Consider the following 19,490-nt stretch of genomic DNA (forward strand, 5'->3'; position numbering starts at 1 on the left):
CCATTGGCATGGGGAAAAAAAGCAGAGGCGGCCTGAGCCTGTTGTTGTGCCGTATTCGCACAGGTACTCGTTGATGACCCTCTGCTGCATGTATAGCCGCTGCAGCATTGACAAAGTTGAGTTCCACCTGGTGGGCATGTCACAAATCAGGCGGTTTACGGCAAGTGGATTTCCCGCTGAATTTAAGCCAACCGAGCACTGACTGTGTATGACCTCCTGAAATGGCTACAGACTCTTCTGGCCAGCTTTAGCACATCTAAATGTATTTAGGAAACGCTGCACCACCAATTTGAGGGCATGTGCCAGGCATGGCGTATGTGTCAACTTTCCCTGTCTTAAGGCAGACAGGAGGTTTGAGCCATTATTGCATACCACCATTTCTGGCTCCAGTTGGCGTGGTGTGAACCACCTCTGGGCCTGTCCCTGCAGAGCTGCAAGAATCTCTTCAAGTCAAGGAGGAAGAAAGGGCATACTAAAGGCCCTCTGTGTCACTGTGACAAGGATCTCCAAGTAATCAGTTGGCAAATAGGTGCTGGATGTTGAGTTCAATTTTTACTTTCACCTTTTCACCCAGGAGCCACCAATACACCTTATAAATGCCAAATTGTTTTGAGGACCTAATTGAGTTTTAAGTTGAGTTGTACTTAAGTTATACTTAAAAGGGAGCCAAGGGAAATCAAGAAGGCACAAGCAACAGCAGACCTAGATGACAGGCTTCATGTCTATGTGTACTAGCAGACTACTGTGGACACCCCAAGTGATCTTGGAAGAAACTAGCCAAGTTGGATATTTTTAGCCAGATACTATTGTATTCTTTGGAATTAGCTGACCCTTGGATAAGCTGGCTCACATTCCCTTCCCTGTTCTCATTAATACAAACATGGACATTCATATGTTTCTCTCAAAATCTGCTTGTGTGTGCACGAGTCCAACTCTGCTCTAATGTCTATGACACGTTTAAGCATTGCTTTGGCTATTTTATAGAAGTTCTTTCCACAATATAGTTTACAAGATTATTTGTAATTCATAAGCCAAAAAGACATTCCAATGTAAACGATCCTGTTCAAGTGATGCCTAGTAAAAACATTCAAAATTTCTAATGTAATTCAGTGGTGTTTTTAATGGCTCCCCTGCAGAGGAGTTTGTGGTTAAAATAACAAACAGCACAAATCATTTACAATATATTGCTTAGCTCTCATAGTTTATGCCCTATCACACGCTGTGAATAACATACATGTTCACAGCCTAGATGAGTTTGGAGCAGGAGGGGAGCTGTGGACTCTATACACAGCCATAAAGAGGGAGTACTAATCAGCGAAGCATTGCATGCCTTCATTTCCTGAGAATATAGCTCAGAGTTATTATACAGGACAGTTCACTTCTAACTCCTGACCTAATTCCAGATGTACACTTTTGATAATACATAAAAGCGTGGGTGTTCCGATGTAAAGCACAAAAAGCATTGTTTAACCCACATTATGCAATAGGAACACTGCAGGAAGAATGAACAGCTAGAGTGCATGCATAATATATGTTTAATGGGCAATAAGAATTACCCTACTTTACTGTACAGTTTTTAAATCTCATGAGTTGTCTCTAAATATTTTTACTCCCACCCCCACCACAAAATATTGCAACAGGTACGACCAACCAATTACAGGACTGTTTTATTAGGTAAAACTAGAAATTTCCCTGGGCCCAACGATGTACCTAAACATAAAGCTTGGATAATGAGACTGTTGGAGAGCTCAAATCCCAGTTCATTGGCATTAATGGAGCCAAGAAAAAAATGTTTTAGAGTATAATTGTGGGGGAAAAAAAGGTGACTAACCTATGAGCTGCAGTAACATGTTAGCCATCATGACATCAGCCCCACAACCTACAATGCAATGGCCCTGCTTGACTAACCATCAACAATTAATAACTTCATATTCCTAAAAAAAAAATAAATTATGCATTTAGGAAGTAAAGAAGTGAGGAATGGTATGTAATTATAAGGTGTTAAAGTGTATTAAAAAAAAACTACATGTATATACAGTGTGTATGTGTGTATGTATGTTGAGTCAGCAAATTAGTGAGAACATAACCCCTAGGAATCTAGCAGGGCCCTCTGATTCCTCCTGTATTGAATTGTATTGTAACTGTATTGTCTGCCCTAATGTTGTAAAGCACTACGCAAACTGTTGGCACTATATAAATCAGTGGCAAAACTTTCAGGGTCGCAGCAGTCGCACTTGCGACTGGGCTCTGCCATTCTGTGGGGGGGCCCCAAGACCCAGCATCTCCCCCTGCACCACTGGCTGTCAGTTTGGGATGCAGTGGGGGGAGGTGGGAGGGGGCGATTGGCAGCTCTATGGTGCCCGCGGGATCTCCCTGGGGCTAGTAGTTCTCCTCCCGAGTGTATACAGTGGAGAGGGGAGGGGCCTCTGGCCCGGGCATGTATCAGTTTCACTCTTCAGTGTACAAGTGAGTCGCTCTGCTTGTACAGTGTTGCTGATACATGCCCCGGGTCAGAGGCCCCTCCCCTCTCCACTGTATACACTCGGGAGGAGAACTACAAGACCCAGGGCTCGCCACCAATGTTAATTTTGACATCAAATTTCGATTTAGTCTTAGTCATAGTCTTTTGACTAAAATGCCATTTTAGTTTTAGTCATATTTTAGTCTTTTGACTAAAATGTTATTTTAATTTTAGTCGTATTTTAGTCTTCTGAATTGTTTTAGTTTTAGTTGTATTTTAATCGACTAAAATCTCCAGTACATTTTAGTCTACTAAAATCTGATGAGTTTCGTTATATTTTGATGCATTATTTCTTTAGAATTGCCAAACATTATATACTCCTGGAGTAAAAATCAAATAACATGTTTTTATTTATGGTATTAGGTTTGAACACGCAGTACAGACACAGATTTAGCCGTTGTGATATATAACGTCTTTATAAAAAAAAACAAGTTTCATAAACAAAAATATTGCTATTTGACAAGCAAAAAACTGTAAACTATATTAGCTGTAATGCCATTGCACATATTACCTTAATATATTACCAACATTAAATATTAAGAAAGAAAATAAATAAATAAGAAAAGCCTTTTTCTTAATTTTTTTTTTCCAGCAGCTTAGTAGATGCCCATACATATTCTTATGTGGTAGTGCAGTGTTAATTTTGCCGTCTAATTTCAATTTGGTTTTACTCATAGTCTTTTGACTAAAATGGCATTTTAGTTTTAGTCGTATTTTAATTATCTGAGTTGTTTTAGTTGTATTTTAGTCGACTAAAATAGTATTGATTTAGTCGACCAAAATATTTTAGTCGACAAAATTAACACTGCTCGCCACCTTAACACATATCATCCCAGATTTACCTATAAAGGGATGGGATAAAAATGGTTTACACTGGATTGATGACCTTTTTATAAACGGGTCCCCTTGCCCACCAGAGGTCATCATCACTAAATTTAACCTCCCATGCTCCTCACACTTCACCTTATGCCGTATATACAGCTTCTTGTCATCCTTCCCTCCACCATCTATTAGAGTTCTCTCCAAAATCTGGCAATTATATACTCACACTTTGAATTCAATCCGGGGTACATCTCTCATATACAATTTAATGCACGACAAGAAGACCTTTCACAAAACAAGGTCGATGATAAAATGGGAAGAAGACTTATGCCCTGTACACACGGTGGGACTTTCTGACAGAATATGTGCGATCGGAGCTTGTCGGAAATTCTGGCCGTGTGTGGGCTCCATCGGACTTTTTCCATCAGAATTTCCGACACACAAAGTTTGAGAGCAGGATATAAAATTTTCCGACAACAAAATCAGTTCGCGTAAATTCCGGATTTTCCGACAATTTTGTGCGACCGTGTCTATGCAAGACAAGTTTGACCCAACATTTTTTTGGAAAAAATCCATGGATTTTGTTGTCGGAATGTCCGATTAATGTCCGATCGTGTGTACAGGGCATTAAACTCCTCCTTCTCTGTGGCCCAGTGGACCCAAGCTATTAGGGTCACACACTCAATAGCACACTGTGTAAATCATTGGGAACTTGCATTGAAAAATTTACACCATTGGTATCTCACCCCTTATAGATTGGCAAAGACATAAGACACACGCCCTTCACTTTGCTGGGGCACTTGTGGTACCTTGGGTACTCTAATGCACATTCTTTGGAATTGTAATAACATTCGCAGATTCTGGCGCAAAACATTTCAACTGATCTCGGAGGTCACTGGTATCATAACACCAATGAATCCTTCCTTGGCCCTACTGAATCTCAGCATTGATCAATTCCCTATCCAATTTCGAGGGATAGTTGCCAATATATTACTATCAGCCAAACTAATCCTTATTAGACACTGGAAACAAAGCTTGGCCCCCAACCCTTCAGAATTTGTGAATGTTACCCAACAACATTTTCTTTATAAAAAATTATCTGATTCCACATATAGGATCCTACCGTGCCTTTGAATGGATATGGAAACCATGGATCTCTTAGGCGTCCACCTTAGGAACTGAGAGACCCCTGGTTCGCCCTTGTCTCTCTTTATTTGTATGACCTCTTTACTACTAATGCTGCTATGATCTATTAAGTGCCTTGTATTATATTTTGTGTATAAAACTCTGTCTTAGTACATTCATGTTCAAACTACTCTCTGTTTGAACTAAATGCCAATCCTGAGTATTCCTTATTATTATATTTGGCGGCTGTGTCCGCATTGTTGTAAACTATTATTACACTGAAATACTCAAATCAGTCACTGAAAAACTCACTCAAAAAAAAGACCTGATTTCCCCATTCACACACTCGATGTGGATGGGGGAATCACTCTTGCTGTGCTATTGTATTCTGACAGCGGGGAGCCATTGCTATCATCAGAACACATTGATCAATGTTGCCAGCTGTAGCCAGCAACACTGATTGTTTGGGTAAAACCCAATAGGACGTTTAGGTCAGGACGAAGTCAATTGGTAGATCAACTTCTGTACGACCAGCCTGTCTATACTGTACATGAATTGAAATTCAGCCAGTCCCTGCTGAACTGTCCGAGTTTAGATGTATGTATGGCTGCCTTAAGAGATAATCTAATTATCTGGATCTGAACCTCATCATAATAGACTTGTACCTAGGTGACGTAGCTCAGGAAGCGCTTGTATTTTGCATCCTGAAACCTAACTAAAATGTGAACACAATCACAAGTAATGATAGATTACCCCAAAGAAAAAGTTCCACGAATGTATCACCAACATCCAAATACTCTGTTTGTAGATATCAAATACAGCCACCTTTACGACCACCCACCTAATATTGAGTAGGTCCCCCCTTTTTTTTTTTTTTAGAGGCATGGATGCCACTAGAACTCTAAAGGTGTACTTTGGTGTCTGGCACCAAGCTGTCAGTAACAGACCCTTTAAAGTCCTGTAAGTTGCGAGATGGGGCCTCCATGGATCTGACTTGTTTTTCTAGCACATCCCAGAAATGTTTGATTGGCTCGAGATCTGGCGAATTTGGAGGCCAAATCAACACCTCCAACTCGTTGTGTTCCTCAAACCATTCTTGAACCATTTTTGCAGTGTGGCAGGGCACATTATCCTGCAGAAAGAACCCATTGCCATCAGGGAATACCGTTTCCATGAAATGGTGTACTTGGTCAGCAACAATGTTTAGGTAGGTGGTATGTTTCAAGTAACATTGACATGAATGGCAGGACCAGGGTTTCTAAGCAGAACATTGCCCAAAGCATCACACTGCCTTCGCCGGCTTGTCTTCTTCCTATAGTGCATCCTGGTGCCATCTCTTCCCCAAGTATGCAATGCATACTCACTCGGCCATCCACATGGTGTCAAAGAAAACAAGATTCGTCAGACCAGACCACCTTCTTCCCTTGCTCAGTGGTCCAGTTCTGATGCTCACATGCCCATTTTAGGTGTTGTTGGCTGAGGACACGGGTCAGCATGGGCACCCTGACCCAAGATTCCTCAGACCAGACCACCTTCTTCCCTTGCTCAGTGGTCCAGTTCCGATGCTCACATGCCCATTTTAGGTGCTTTTGGCTGAGGACACGGGTCAGCATGGGCACCCTGAATGGTCTGGAGCTACACAGTCCCATACGACAAAACACTGTGATGCATATTTTCTGCTTTCAACACATCAACTTAAGGGACAACATGTTTACTTGCTGCCCAATATATCCCACCAACTTTAAGATGCCGTTGTAACAAGATAATCAATGTTATTCACTTAACCTGTTATTTACAACTGGATTTTCTCCACTGTGTTTAAAAATATTCTTTAAAATAAAATCAGTCACTATTATGATGAAGGTACTGGATCAGTGGGTTGGCTGCATCCTTCAAAATACACCAAAATTACTGCTTTCAGTAACTATGTGTACTATAATGAAGACAAGTAACAAAAACAGCATAGACTTTCTAACATTTACAAACTACTTACCAGAACACAGTTTTCCTTGCTTGTATGGACAAGAAAAGTCATCCATTTCACAGTATTTCCCATATATTTTTCCCAGTTTGGTTTTATGACAGTAGCATTTTCCACACAGACATATTCCCCGACCACTGCACTCGGGTTCGATGGGGGAGTGCTTACATGTTCCTGATAGATGTGCATGTTCTCCGGAGCTACAATTACCGTCTCTACATGGAGCTCCTGGGCAGTCCGGATGGACCTCAGTTATACACTTCTGCCTCAAAGGGCTATTACACTGGCATGTACAAGTCCTGTGTATCTTTATTTTTACGGTTTCATTGAAACCAATGGGTTTAAGGACGATGTAGTTGTGTCCTCCTTCTACATGACAATTTTCCATTGTAATTGTTACATTAAATAGAACCTAAACATCAAAAATAGCAGTATTAGCTACAAATCATAAGAAAATATTTGTACTCAAGAAAGTAAAAAAAATTAATGGCAATTATAATAAACACAAATCATACCAAATTTCACAAACGTGGTACCTTGGTCAAAATCTGGAACTAAAGCATATTTTTTAGATGATAGAGACTTTCTGATTTACTGCTCAGTGCAGATTTTAGCGAGAGCCCCCTTTTAAATGAGTATCTGAATATGAAGCATTTTCTTATAAAAAACTATTAAAACCTTGACAATTCAAATAAGCAAAGGAGCAATAGTAACCATCCTTGTCAAAGGACTGGCAGATCTAGAAATATAGAAGGCTGAAATGAAGTTATCATTTTAACTTTTCCTATAAAAATCAAACTATGCGCTATCTCTACCTCCTCCTAAACCTTTCTATTGGTCGTCTAATATAATGGGTGGCCTCAGTGAACTTCAGCTGCCTAAATCAATGGTGCCACTGATTGTTTTAACACATTACTCACTGAAATAACTTTCTCAATTGTCCATGTTTGGGACATACTTATGCCCCGTACACACGGTCGGATTTTCCGATGGAAAATGTGTGATAGGACCTTGTTGTCAGAAATTCTGACCGTGTGTAGGCTCCATCACACATTTTCCATTGGATTTTCCGACACGCAAAGTTTGAGAGCAGGATATAAAATTTTCCGACAACAAGATCCGTTGTCGGAAATTCTGATCGTGTGTACACAAATCCGACGGACAAAGTGCCACGCATGCTCAGAATAAATAAAGAGATGAAAGCTATTGGCCACTGCCCCATTTATAGTCCCGACGTACATGTTTTACGTCACCGCGTTTAGAACGATCGGATTTTCCGACAACTTTGTGTGACCGTGTGTATGCAAGACAAGTTTGAGCCAACATCCGTCGGAAAAAATGCTAGGATTTTGTTGTCGGAATGTCCGAACAAAGTCCGACCATGTGTACGGGGCATTAGTCTGTTCCATAGATTTTTAATAAAGCTGTATAATTTCTGAAGCATTCTTACCTTTAACATGTCTGAGCGAATTAGTCACCTTCCAGGCAGATATAAGTATTTTTTAATATTAAAGAAATAAAAGTTTCATAATGAAAGTGAGAATTTCCAATCCACTTTTGAAACAAATTCTTAGCATAATCAGATTGTATCTTCAAAGTGAATCTAACCGCATTTCTTAGCTATTTTGTAGTTTTGTATATAGTGATAAGGAGTTTTATTTTTGTAGTTTTATTTGTTTAAGAGTTTTACATCTGTCAGGTTTTATTAGTGTCTGTGTCCTTGCTGGGGAGATTCACTCTCTAACTGTCCTGATGAGTGATTTAAAGTTGTGACCAGAACAGAAATACGGCGAGAATTTTTCATGGGGACACTCTTCCTGTGACAGATGTCTAAAGGAACAATTTTCTAACTTTGGAAAGATTTTTTGTGTCTACAGGACAAGTAGTAAGGAAAAATATCTTTATTGTATTAGATCAATTTCTCACTTTATTGAGAATGAACAAATGGCTTTACATGCACTTTAATGATCAAATAAGTTAATGAATATAACATTGATAACATTTAGGGTGTATGTAAAGGGAAACAAGCAAAACAATAATATTTGACAATATCCTAACTTGAACAATGCCTAACTTAAAGCTGATCATAATTCATTTATCTTTAAATAGTTTACTTGGACAAAGCTCGTCCTAACAAACTATTTACTTCACTAACAATTGCAGCCTCTGGCAGCTCTGTATAAACTGTATGTAGCATTGGCTATCTACAGTATACAGTGCTGTGTTCCAGCAGGGGGCTACGTTCCAGCAGGCTGGCTAAGAGGTGGGCTGATGATGTCATGAACGCCGCCTCAGCTGAAGGAAGAGTTGTATTAATTTATAAAGTACAAAGCTTCCTCTGAATGGCTGAGCAGCACTCAGCATGACTTGACTTTGCCCACATATGGAAAGGGAAGTTCTCATCCTGCTGCTGGAACACAGCACCAGTTACATATAGTTTATTTAGTGTTACCAGCCCCTGCTTCTGTTAGTGAGGGTAATAGTTCATTTGGACCACCTTGGTCCAAGCAAACTAATTAAAGTTAAATGAAACTTGGAGATCAGCTCTAAGTCACAAATGCAGTGGGACTTTTAAGCTGTTTAAGTTTTATCCCATCATAATCATATAAAAATATATGTTCCGCTAAAACTTTTTAAAACATTTGGGTAGAGTAGGGAGATGTAAGAACTCCTGTCAGGTTTTTACTACTTAAAGTACTGCATATAGTGCAGCGCCACTGAATATAGCACTTTCAACTCATGTATTCTGTGTTCTTAAAAAAATCAAAATCAAATCAAAAGTGTCATAAAACAAAGTATATAGATATATATATATATATATATATATATATATATATATATATATATATATATATATATATATATATATAATCCACCTCAGTGTTCTTCAATCCCCAATTGGCATATGACACCAAAAGTGCACACCACCACCAGTTGAAAAACCTGCTCACCTCAAAAATGAGTTCAATAGTCTATGTACAAAACAGTCCTGCGATATACCCTGCTACAATCTCCTTCCTCCCCTCCAGGGATCCAGCTCTCTTAGCACATCTCTTTGCTCAGCGAACCACATGCAATCAAAAAGCCAGACTACATAGTGCTCTCCATTACAACAATTTTATTAAAACACACTTGCAGGATATACAAATAAAAAGTGTCTAGCACATCTGCTTGCTCACGTGAAGAAGCCCTATGACAGGGCGACACAGGGAGAAGCCGAGCCTGAGACTTCATGCAGCCACCGCGATCCCGGTGGAGTGGTGAGCAAGCAGACGTGCTAGAAATGTAAGTGCTTTTTATTTGTATATCCTGTAAGTGTGTTTTTATGGGGGCGTTTTAATAAATTTGTAATGGAGAGCGCTATGTAGTCTACCTTTTTGAGTGAATGTGGTTCGCTGAGCAAAGAGACGTGCAGGGGTATTTTGTACATAGAGTCTGTTGAACTCATCTTTGAGGTTGGCAGGTTTTTCACTGTGGTGTGTCAAATACAGTGGATATAAAAAGTCTACACACTCCTGTTAAAATGTCAGGTTTCTGTGATGTAAAAAAAATTGAGACAAAGATAAATCATTTCAGAACTTTTTCCACCTTTAATGTGACTTATAAACTGTACAACTCAAAGGAAAAAAACAAACTGAAATATTTTAGGGGAGGAGGCAAAAATAATAAAAAAATAAAATAATGTGGTTGCATAAGTGTGCACATCCTCTTATAACTGGATATGTAGCTGTGTTCATAATTAAGCAATCACATTCAAGCTCATGTTAAATAGGAGTCAGTACACACCTGCCATAATTTAAAGTGCCTCTGATTAACCCCAAATAAAGTTCAGCTGTTCTAGTAGGTCTTTCCTGGCATCTTCTAAGTTGCATCCTACAGCAAAAGCCATGGTCCACAAAGGCTTCCAAAGCATCAGAGGGCTCTCATTGTTAAAAGGTATCAGCCAGGAGAAGGGTACAAAAGAATTTCCAAGGCATTAGATATACCATGGAACACAGTGAAGACGTCATCATCAAGTGGAGAAAATATGGCTCAAAAGTGACAATACCAAGAACTGGACATCCCTCCAAAATCGATGAAAAGACGAGAAGAAAACTGGTCAGGGAGGCTGCTAAGAGGCCTACAGCAACATTAAAGGAGCTGCAGGAATATCTGGCAAGTACTGGCTGTGTGGTACATGTGACAACAATCTCCCGTATATGTCTGGCCAAAGCATACATCCAAATCAAAAAGGGATGGCTTTACCAGAAGAAGTTTAATGTTTTGGAATGGCCCAGCCAGAGCCCAGACTTGAATCCGATGGAAAATCTGTGGAAAATCTGAAGAGGGCTGTGCACAGGAGATTCCCTCCCAATCTGACAGCTTTGGAGTGTTTTTGCAAAGAAGAGTGGACAAGTGTTGTTAAGATGTGCCATGCTGATAGACTCATACCCAAAAAGACTGAGTGCTGTAATAAAACCAAAAGGTGCTTAACCAAAGTATTAGTTTAAGGATGTGCACACTTATGCAACCATATTATTTTAGTTTTTAATTTTTACTTTCCTCCACCTAAAAGATTTCAGTTTGTTTTTCAACTGAGTTATACAGTTTATAGCTCACATTAAAGGTGGAAAAAAGTTCTGAAATGATTTATCTTTGTCTCATTATTTTACATCATAGAAACCTGACATTTGAACAGGGTGTGTAGACTTTTTATATCCACTGTAAATATATATATATATATATATATATATATATATATATATATATATATATATATATATATATATATATATATATGGGAAATGATAGAAGGGTTTGGCGCTGTTCCTATTTAGTTTCCTACCTCCATATAGGTTACTAGATTAAAATAAATTCTTAGGTGCACCGTGCATATATCAAATATTAAATACAAATTAACAATATGAATTCCCAAGTATACCGTGCATGTGTCAATTAAATATTCTGTTGCAATATTGTGCAATCATAGGTGATACATAGACATAACTTAAATGCTTACATATGTAATATTGCTAGGGAGGGAAGAAAGGGGGGGGGGGGGGGAGGAGGAAAGGGGGGGGGGGAAGGGAGAAGGGAGTGAGATAGGAAGGTGGGGAGGGGTGTAGGAAATCTGTTCCTAAGGAAAATTACAATAACAAGATAAAGTGCAAATGTGCTGGTGCAATCCAAAAGGCAACAGTGACAAGATAAAAGTGCAAACGTGCTTCAAAATTCTTTAGTAAGTCTCTTGTGTCATATTCTTGTGCTGTGGTGATAATCCTTCACTTATAATATCTCTTTGCTCTGAAAGTGCAGCCACTCACCAGATCACTTCACCCCTGCGGGGGTAGTAGGCAGTTACAGTTTTATCGCCACTGTACAGCGATCGCTGGCGGGCTCAGGATCGTGGTATATCATATATAAAAAGAGAGGGAGTGCCCATAGCGTAAAATTGCTTTAAAAAAGTTTTATTACACAAAATGAAAGGGTACTCACACTTTTGCAGTAAAAATCAAGCGAAATGGTAAAAACGTCAAAACCGTCATTAATATCCTTCAGCGCTGGTACAGGAGGTGATGTTTGGGAAGCACAGATTAGGCCACGTCCTGGGCGTGGCCTAATCTGTGCTTCCCAAACATCACCTCCTGTACCAGCGCTGAAGGATATTAATGACGGTTTTGACGTTTTTACCATTTCGCTTGATTTTTACTGCAAAAGTGTGAGCACCCTTTCATTTTGTGTAATAAAACTTTTTTAAAGCAATTTTACGCTATGGGCACTCCCTCTCTTTTTATATATGATATACCACGATCCTGAGCCCGCCAGCGATCGCTGTACAGTGGCGATAAAACTGTAACTGCCTACTACCCCCGCAGGGGTGAAGTGATCTGGTGAGTGGCTGCACTTTCAGAGCAAAGAGACATTATAAGTGAAGGATTATCACCACAGCACAAGAATATGACACAAGAGACTTACTAAAGAATTTTGAAGCACGTTTGCACTTTTATCTTGTCACTGTTGCCTTTTGGATTGCACCAGCACATTTGCACTTTATCTTGTTATTGTAATTTTCCTTAGGAACAGATTTCCTACACCCCTCCCCACCTTCCTATCTCACTCCCTTCTCCCTTCCCCCCCCCCCCCTTTCCTCCTTCCCCCCCCCCCCCTTTCTTCCCTCCCTAGCAATATTACATATGTAAGCATTTAAGTTATGTCTATGTATCACCTATGATTGCACAATATTGCAACAGAATATTTAATTGACACATGCACGGTATACTTGGGAATTCATATTGTTAATTTGTATTTAATATTTGATATATGCACGGTGCACCTAAGAATTTATTTTAATCTAGTAACCTATATGGAGGTAGGAAACTAAATAGGAACAGCGCCAAACCCTTCTATCATTTCTAATATATCTCAGCTGTCCCCATTTTAGGGTGACTGCCTGTTGGGAGGCAGCAGTTCCAAACTTTACCAATTAAGTCTTTATGTCCACTGCGCGGGTTCACCATCCCTTTACTTATATATATATATGGACTTTGTTTTATGACACTTTTGATTTGATCTTTATGCAAAGGACATTTTTTTAAGAACACAGAATACATAAGAGTTTAGAGTGGTATATTCAGTGGCGCTGCACTATATGAGTTACTTTATGTGTTATTTGGTGGAGTGAAATCACTAGGAGTGTACAGCAGCAACTGAACACACTTGAGTAATAAATACTGACACAGGATATATATATATATATATATATATATATATATATATATATATATTCACATAGGATTTAAATACGTAACAGTTCACAATTTAGAGGTAGCGCTGATTGTATTTTATACACAGGTTTTAACTACTATGAGTTAGGGCTCTGATAAAGAAATTTCCCCTTGCTTCCTGTTCTGATGACTATGATTTACTAGATAGGAAGTGAGAGGAGCTCTCCAAAAACAAAGAAAATAAAAATGCTTTTCTTTGATAGAGTATGAAAAGGCTGGAGCCCCTGTCAGATTTTTATTTCTGTCTGCGTGTGAGTCTTATCCATCATCGTCACAAAACCTGTTGCAGATTTTTCATAACTTCCTGGATGGTGAAACTGTTATGAGCAGAACAGGAAGTGAGGGGAAATAGGTCTAACGGAGCCCCGGATAACAGAAAAACATGTGTAATTCTTCCCTACTCTATCCAAGTTTTTGGCTTGATATAAACAGAGGCAACCAATCATATCTTTTGTTCTGTGAAACAAGAGTACCTAAAATACTCCCACTCAAAAATATTTCCTTATATTTTTTGGCTGCATGCCAATACAATTAGTTTCCCTGTGCTGCAGATTTAAAAAAAGGCTATTTTGACTCTAAAAATATAATGCACCTCCCAAATTTCTTGAATGAGAAAGAGGGATAGCCTTTAGCTCACAGAATGCAGGCAAATGATACACACCTACGTGGACAATTAAGAATTAATAAGCAAAAATTATTGCTTAAACATAAAAGAGCTTTTATCGCCACATTTTTTTTTTATTATACTGGCTTCTTAACCACTTGCCGCCTGCCAAATAGCAAAATTACGTCTGCAAAGTGGTTGCGATATCCTGACCAGACGTCATATGACGTGGTCAGAATAACAAGCCGCTGATTGCCACCAGGGGCGCACATTGCGGCGATCATTGTTGAGGCGCGTCAGTTTGACACACTGCAACTCCGATCTAGGTAAAGAGTCTGACGGAGACTCTTTACCACATGACCAGCCATGTCCAATCACGGCTGATCACAATGTAAACAGGAAGAGCCGTTTATCGGCTTTTCCTCACTCGCGTCTGAGAGATGCGAGTAGAGGAGAGCCGATCGGTGGCTCTCCTGACAGGGGGGGTCTGTGCTGATTGTTTATCAGCACAGCCCCCCCTTGGATGCTCACCCAGGACCACCAGGGATGGCCACCACTGATGACCACCAGGTATGGCATCCCTGTTGGCCATGGGTAGCAATGTGTGCCCACACATGATGCCAATGTGTGCCCACCAGCAATACCTGCCAGTGCCTCCTAATCAGTGATGCTAATCAGTGCCACTCATCAGTGTCCATCAGTGCCACCTATCAGTGCCCATCCATGTCCATCAGTGCCCACCTATTAGTGCCGCGTATCAGTGCCCATCAGTGCCACCCATAAATACCAATCAGTGCCACCATTTAGTGCCCATCTGTGCCACCTATGAGTGCCCATCTGTGCCACCTATGAGTGCCCATCTGTGCTGCATATCAGTGCTACCTATCAGTGCCCATCAGTGTCGCATATCAGTGCCCATCATCAGTGACACCTCATCAGTGCCACCTCATCGGTGCTACCTCATTGGTGCCATCTCATCCATGCTTATCAGTGCCCAGAAGTGCAGCCTAATCAGTGCCCATCAGTGAAGGAGAAAACATACTTATTTACAAAATTTTATAAACAGAAACGAAGAAAAACTTTTTTTTTCAAAATTTTCGGTCTTTTTTTATTTGTTTAGCAAAAAATTAAAAACGCGGAGGTGATCAAATACCACCAAAAGAAAGCTCTATTTGTGGGAAGAAAATTATAAAAATTGTGTTTGGGTACAGCGTAGCATGACCGCGCAATTGTCATTTAAACAGCGACAGTGCTGAAAGCTGAAAATTGGTTTGGGCAGGAAGGGGGAAAGTGCCCAGTATTAAAGTGGTTAAAATAGCAATTACAATAATTGAAAGGTTTGATAAAAGGTTACAGTATAGTATAACACCTTAGGTAGTTAAACAGTACAGTACATTTTTTTTAAGGAGGTTTATACTGCAAAACAAAAAAGAACAACTGAAGAGGAAAAACTGGTTAACAAAGGACGGTCTCACCAAAAGGGGGACACTTGGGAGTTACGAACACAATGTAATAAGTATTTCTATACAAATAGAAGAGGATGGACCTCCTAAAGAGCATCTTGAACTGCTAACACCTTCCATGGCTAAGGGAAAAGTACATACCATCCCACATAAAGCCTTTGCTTGGTCACAGTTTGTCCTTTTGGCAGTGTAGAACATGGGGATTTAAACTTAAATCAATCTGTCTAGCAATATACTTTTCACTGGATTGCTTAGTTTTGGCTCCAGAAATGAATAACTGGACATGTAGTAAAACTGGGAAAAAAAGCTACAAAATTTGAACAAAGTATTTGTACTAGAAAGGAAAAAAATAAGTCAGAATTTTGGTCTGGCAGCTATTCATACATGGAGGAAGACAGAGGTTGAAGGAGGGGAGAAAGATAGTGGGCAGAGAGATGGGGCCTGGTTTGCTTTACATGGACCCTCTCTTCGCTCAACCTAAAACTATCATCTTTCTTACAACAAAAGCCTCATCTGTCTGAGATTACTGTAACTGTACTATGAAGGCCATGACTTCTAGACTAGAGCTATAAATCCTGCTCGCCCACCTCACTAAACCTAAACTTGGAATCAAGGCTCTCTTTGCAAAGAAAAACAGCAGGTGGATGGGGCTTGGCATTACAGGTAGGCAAAGTTTATGCCCCAATTTGAGGTCTCTATAACCAAGTTAAAGTGGTTCTGAAGGCTGAAAGTTAAAAAAAACCTTCAGGTTTGCAGCTCCCCCCTCAGCCCTCACATGAGCCCGATCCAGCAACGTGCACAAGAGCAGAAGCTCACCCGGGTCTCTCCCTCCTCATTGGTTGAGACACAGCAGTGGGAGCCATTGGCTCTCACTACTGTCAATCACAGCCGGGGAGGAGGGGATGGGGCGGGGCCGTGCCACGCTCTGTGTGTCTCATAGACACACAGATGTGGGCTGGGAGCGAGCATGCATGAGTGCCCCCAGAGCAAGGGGAACTTAGAATCTCAGAAGGGGGGAGGTCCAGGAGCACCATTGGGGGAACGGAGAAGAGAAGTACAGGGCTGCCCTGAGCAAAACATTGTTTTTTTTTAAGTGAACCTTTACAAATGCTTTAACCGCTTGCCGCCCGCCTGCTATCATATGATGGCGAGGCAGCGCGGCCCTCGTTCTGGGAGGGCGTCATATGACGCCCTCGCCTTCCCTACCCACCAGGGGCCACGCGCGTGCCGCCGCCGGCAATCGCGCGCGCCCGTCGTGTCACTGGGCACCCGATGCGCAAGCCCGGCGGCCGCCAGGCAAACGCGATTGCCCGGTAACACGGCAGGACGTGGATCTGTGTGTGTAAACACACAGATCCACGTCCTGTCAGAGAGGAGAGGAGACCGATCTGTGTTCTCAGTACAGAGCAACACAGATCGGTTTCCTCCCCTTGTGAGTCCCCTCCCCCTTCAGTTAGAAACATTGCCTAGGAACACAGTTAACCCCTCGATCACCCCCTAGTGTTAACCCCTTCCCTGCCAGTCACATTTACACAGTAATCAGTGCATTTTTATAGCACGGATCGCTGTATAAATGTGAATGGTCCCAAAAATATGTCAAAAGTGTCCGATGTGTCCGCCACAATATCACAGTCACAATAAAAATCGCAGATCGCCGCCATGACTAGTAAAAAAAAAATAATAAAAATGCTATAAATCTATCCCCTATTTTGTAGACGCTATAACTTTTGTGCAAACCAATCAATATACGCTTATTGCGATTTTTTTTACCATAAATATGTAGAAGAATAAGTATCGGCCTAAACTGAGGAGAAAATTTGTTTAAAAAAAAAAAAATGGATATTTATTATAACAAAAAGTAAAAAATATTGTGTTTTTTTCAAACTTGTCCCTCTTCTTTTGTTTATAGCGCAAAAAATAAAAACCGCAGATGTGATCAAATACCACCAAAATAATGCTCTATTTGTGGGGAAAAAATAATAAAAATTTCATTTGGGTACAGTGTTGTATGACCGCGCAATTGTCATTCAAAATGTGACAACGCTGAAAGCTGAAAAATGGCTTGGGCAGGAAGGGGGTTAAAATGCACTGTATTGAGATGGTTAAACCAAAATGAAAGTAATCTCTGTTGGGTCAGTGACTAATTTTTTTATTAAAAGCATATTGCTTAAGAGTCAGAAAGCAGCATACATATTCCTTTCTTGGGTACCTGGTTTTGACAGATACCCGTTCCCACTTCTGGTAGGATGGCCACGGCAAATACACTAAAAGATTTCCTCCGTCTCCCTATCCACAACCTTCTGGGACACGTCACAGGTCCCAGAAGGCTGCAGGACTGTACACAAAGCACAGCGTGGTTCACGCATGTGCAGTAAGCAGTTGGCTGCCCACAGTAAACATGCCAGGGAGCCGAGACTGGCAAAGTTCTGATTCGGGTGAGGACGGTGCTGGACCCATGGCAGGTAAGTGTCCTTTTATTTAAAGTCAGCAGCTACAGTATTTGTAGCTGCTGACTTTTAGTTTTTTCAAACAGGGTGAAGAACTGCTTTAAGAAACCAAGTAGTGTCATTGCCAACAACCTCAAAAACTAGAATATTATTTTTGGAAATTTTGAGACAGGGGCTCATATACAAAAAGGCAATGAAATCCCTTCTGTCTTTTTACCTACCCTATGACAAATAGCACGTTATTCCTTACTAATTGCTTTTGGCACTCCATGTCCAAAATCTTCTATACCAAACCAGTAGATTTTACATGAGGTATTTTCAACCATTAATCTTAGTGAGGACATTGATCACACAGCAGTGTAAATTCTAGTAAGGCCATTTAAAGGAGAATCATTAACATTCCTGTTTCACTTTTCTACTTGGAAAATGATTAAAGCGTATTAGAAACTGTTGTCCATCCCTGGACAACTGTCAGGACAGCACAATAGCATGTGGATAACCATTTGGTGCAGAACGTGTCTTTCATTTCTGACACAGAAATTTCCAACACCTTTCAGCAAGACAATGTTTTACCCTATATATTGTAGCAACCCACATTGTTCTATTTATGAAGTTTAAAATACCTTCTCTACCTTTAACTCTCTACTTTGTCCTCCACTGCCTCCACCCACCAACTCACTCACTGCTCAGGAGATTGCTAATCACTTCAAAAATAAGATTGATTCAATTTGTGATGAAATCTCCACTCTACAGGTATATTCCCCACTTAACACCCCATGTCAACAACCTTATTCAACCCCGCTACTATAGATGAGGTTGCTAAACTGAATTCTAACGCCCGTCTAACCACTTGTCCCCTGGACCCCATTCTCTCTCAAATACGGTCACCCTCTGACTCTATCCTACACTCTCTAACCCAAATCTTCAATCTCCCCCTCTCTTCTGGCATCTTCCCCAACTCTCTAAAACATGCACTGGTCACCCCATACTTAAAAAGCCATCCTTGGACCCTACCAATCTTAACAATTTATACCATATCTCCTTGCTCCCTTTTTCCTCTAAATTCTTTGAACGCCTGGTCTACAACCATCCCTGCACAGCAGGGTGCTAGGTGTTATCCTGGACTCTAAACTCTCCTTTCGGCCCCACATCCAATCACTTTCCAAAGCTTGCCGCCTCAACCTCCACAACATCTCCAAAATACGTCCCTTCCTAACCAATGAGACCACAAAGCTACATACCGTATAGTGCCTGCAATCTATATAATGAATGCTTACAGTGCAGTTTTTCTTTGGGCACATTTTTGGGGAAAAAAAACACAAGCATAAGACAGCAGTTGCCCAATCTAGTTATTTTGGGAAGACAGCTGTTCTCAAATTGGATTATGCATGTGTTATCTCTTAAATATACAGATAGCATAAGTCTCTTCTACTTCCATTGTTTCACATGCTTATGAGTCCTTTTATCTCTGCTCAGAATTTTCCTGTCCGTCGTTTGGAGACATGATAATAGCTTCAGAATACACTAAAATTTTTATGACCATCAATAAGTATGAGGCAGGTCCATATAACAGTAATAAATTAAGTAACAGAGAAAGTGGAATCCCAATAGTACACTGGGCCACTTTTGTAAAACCCAGTTGACAGCTTTCCATTGTTCTAAAATCGCCAAAAAAGTACTATTCTTACCATTCTTCTTTTCAGAATGAAAAACACATCTATGGACCCAAAAATTGTAAATCTCAGGTTATTCTCAACTCACAA

The 19,490-nt window shown here is 40.4% G+C and overlaps 1 protein-coding gene across 1 annotated transcript in view; it reads right to left on the bottom strand.

Annotated features, from left to right (window-relative positions):
• ITGB8 (integrin subunit beta 8) overlaps positions 1-19,490 on the bottom strand; it is a 187,892-nt gene that overhangs the window by 25,097 nt on the left and 143,305 nt on the right. Inside the window, exon 10 of the mRNA XM_073630056.1 lies at positions 6,462-6,861. Within this exon, the coding sequence (XP_073486157.1) occupies positions 6,462-6,861 (400 nt within the window). The remainder of the gene's footprint in view (positions 1-6,461; positions 6,862-19,490) is intronic.

Source organism: Aquarana catesbeiana, linkage group LG05 (genome assembly GCF_042186555.1).
Source record: "Aquarana catesbeiana isolate 2022-GZ linkage group LG05, ASM4218655v1, whole genome shotgun sequence".
Taxonomy (NCBI): domain Eukaryota; kingdom Metazoa; phylum Chordata; class Amphibia; order Anura; family Ranidae; genus Aquarana; species Aquarana catesbeiana.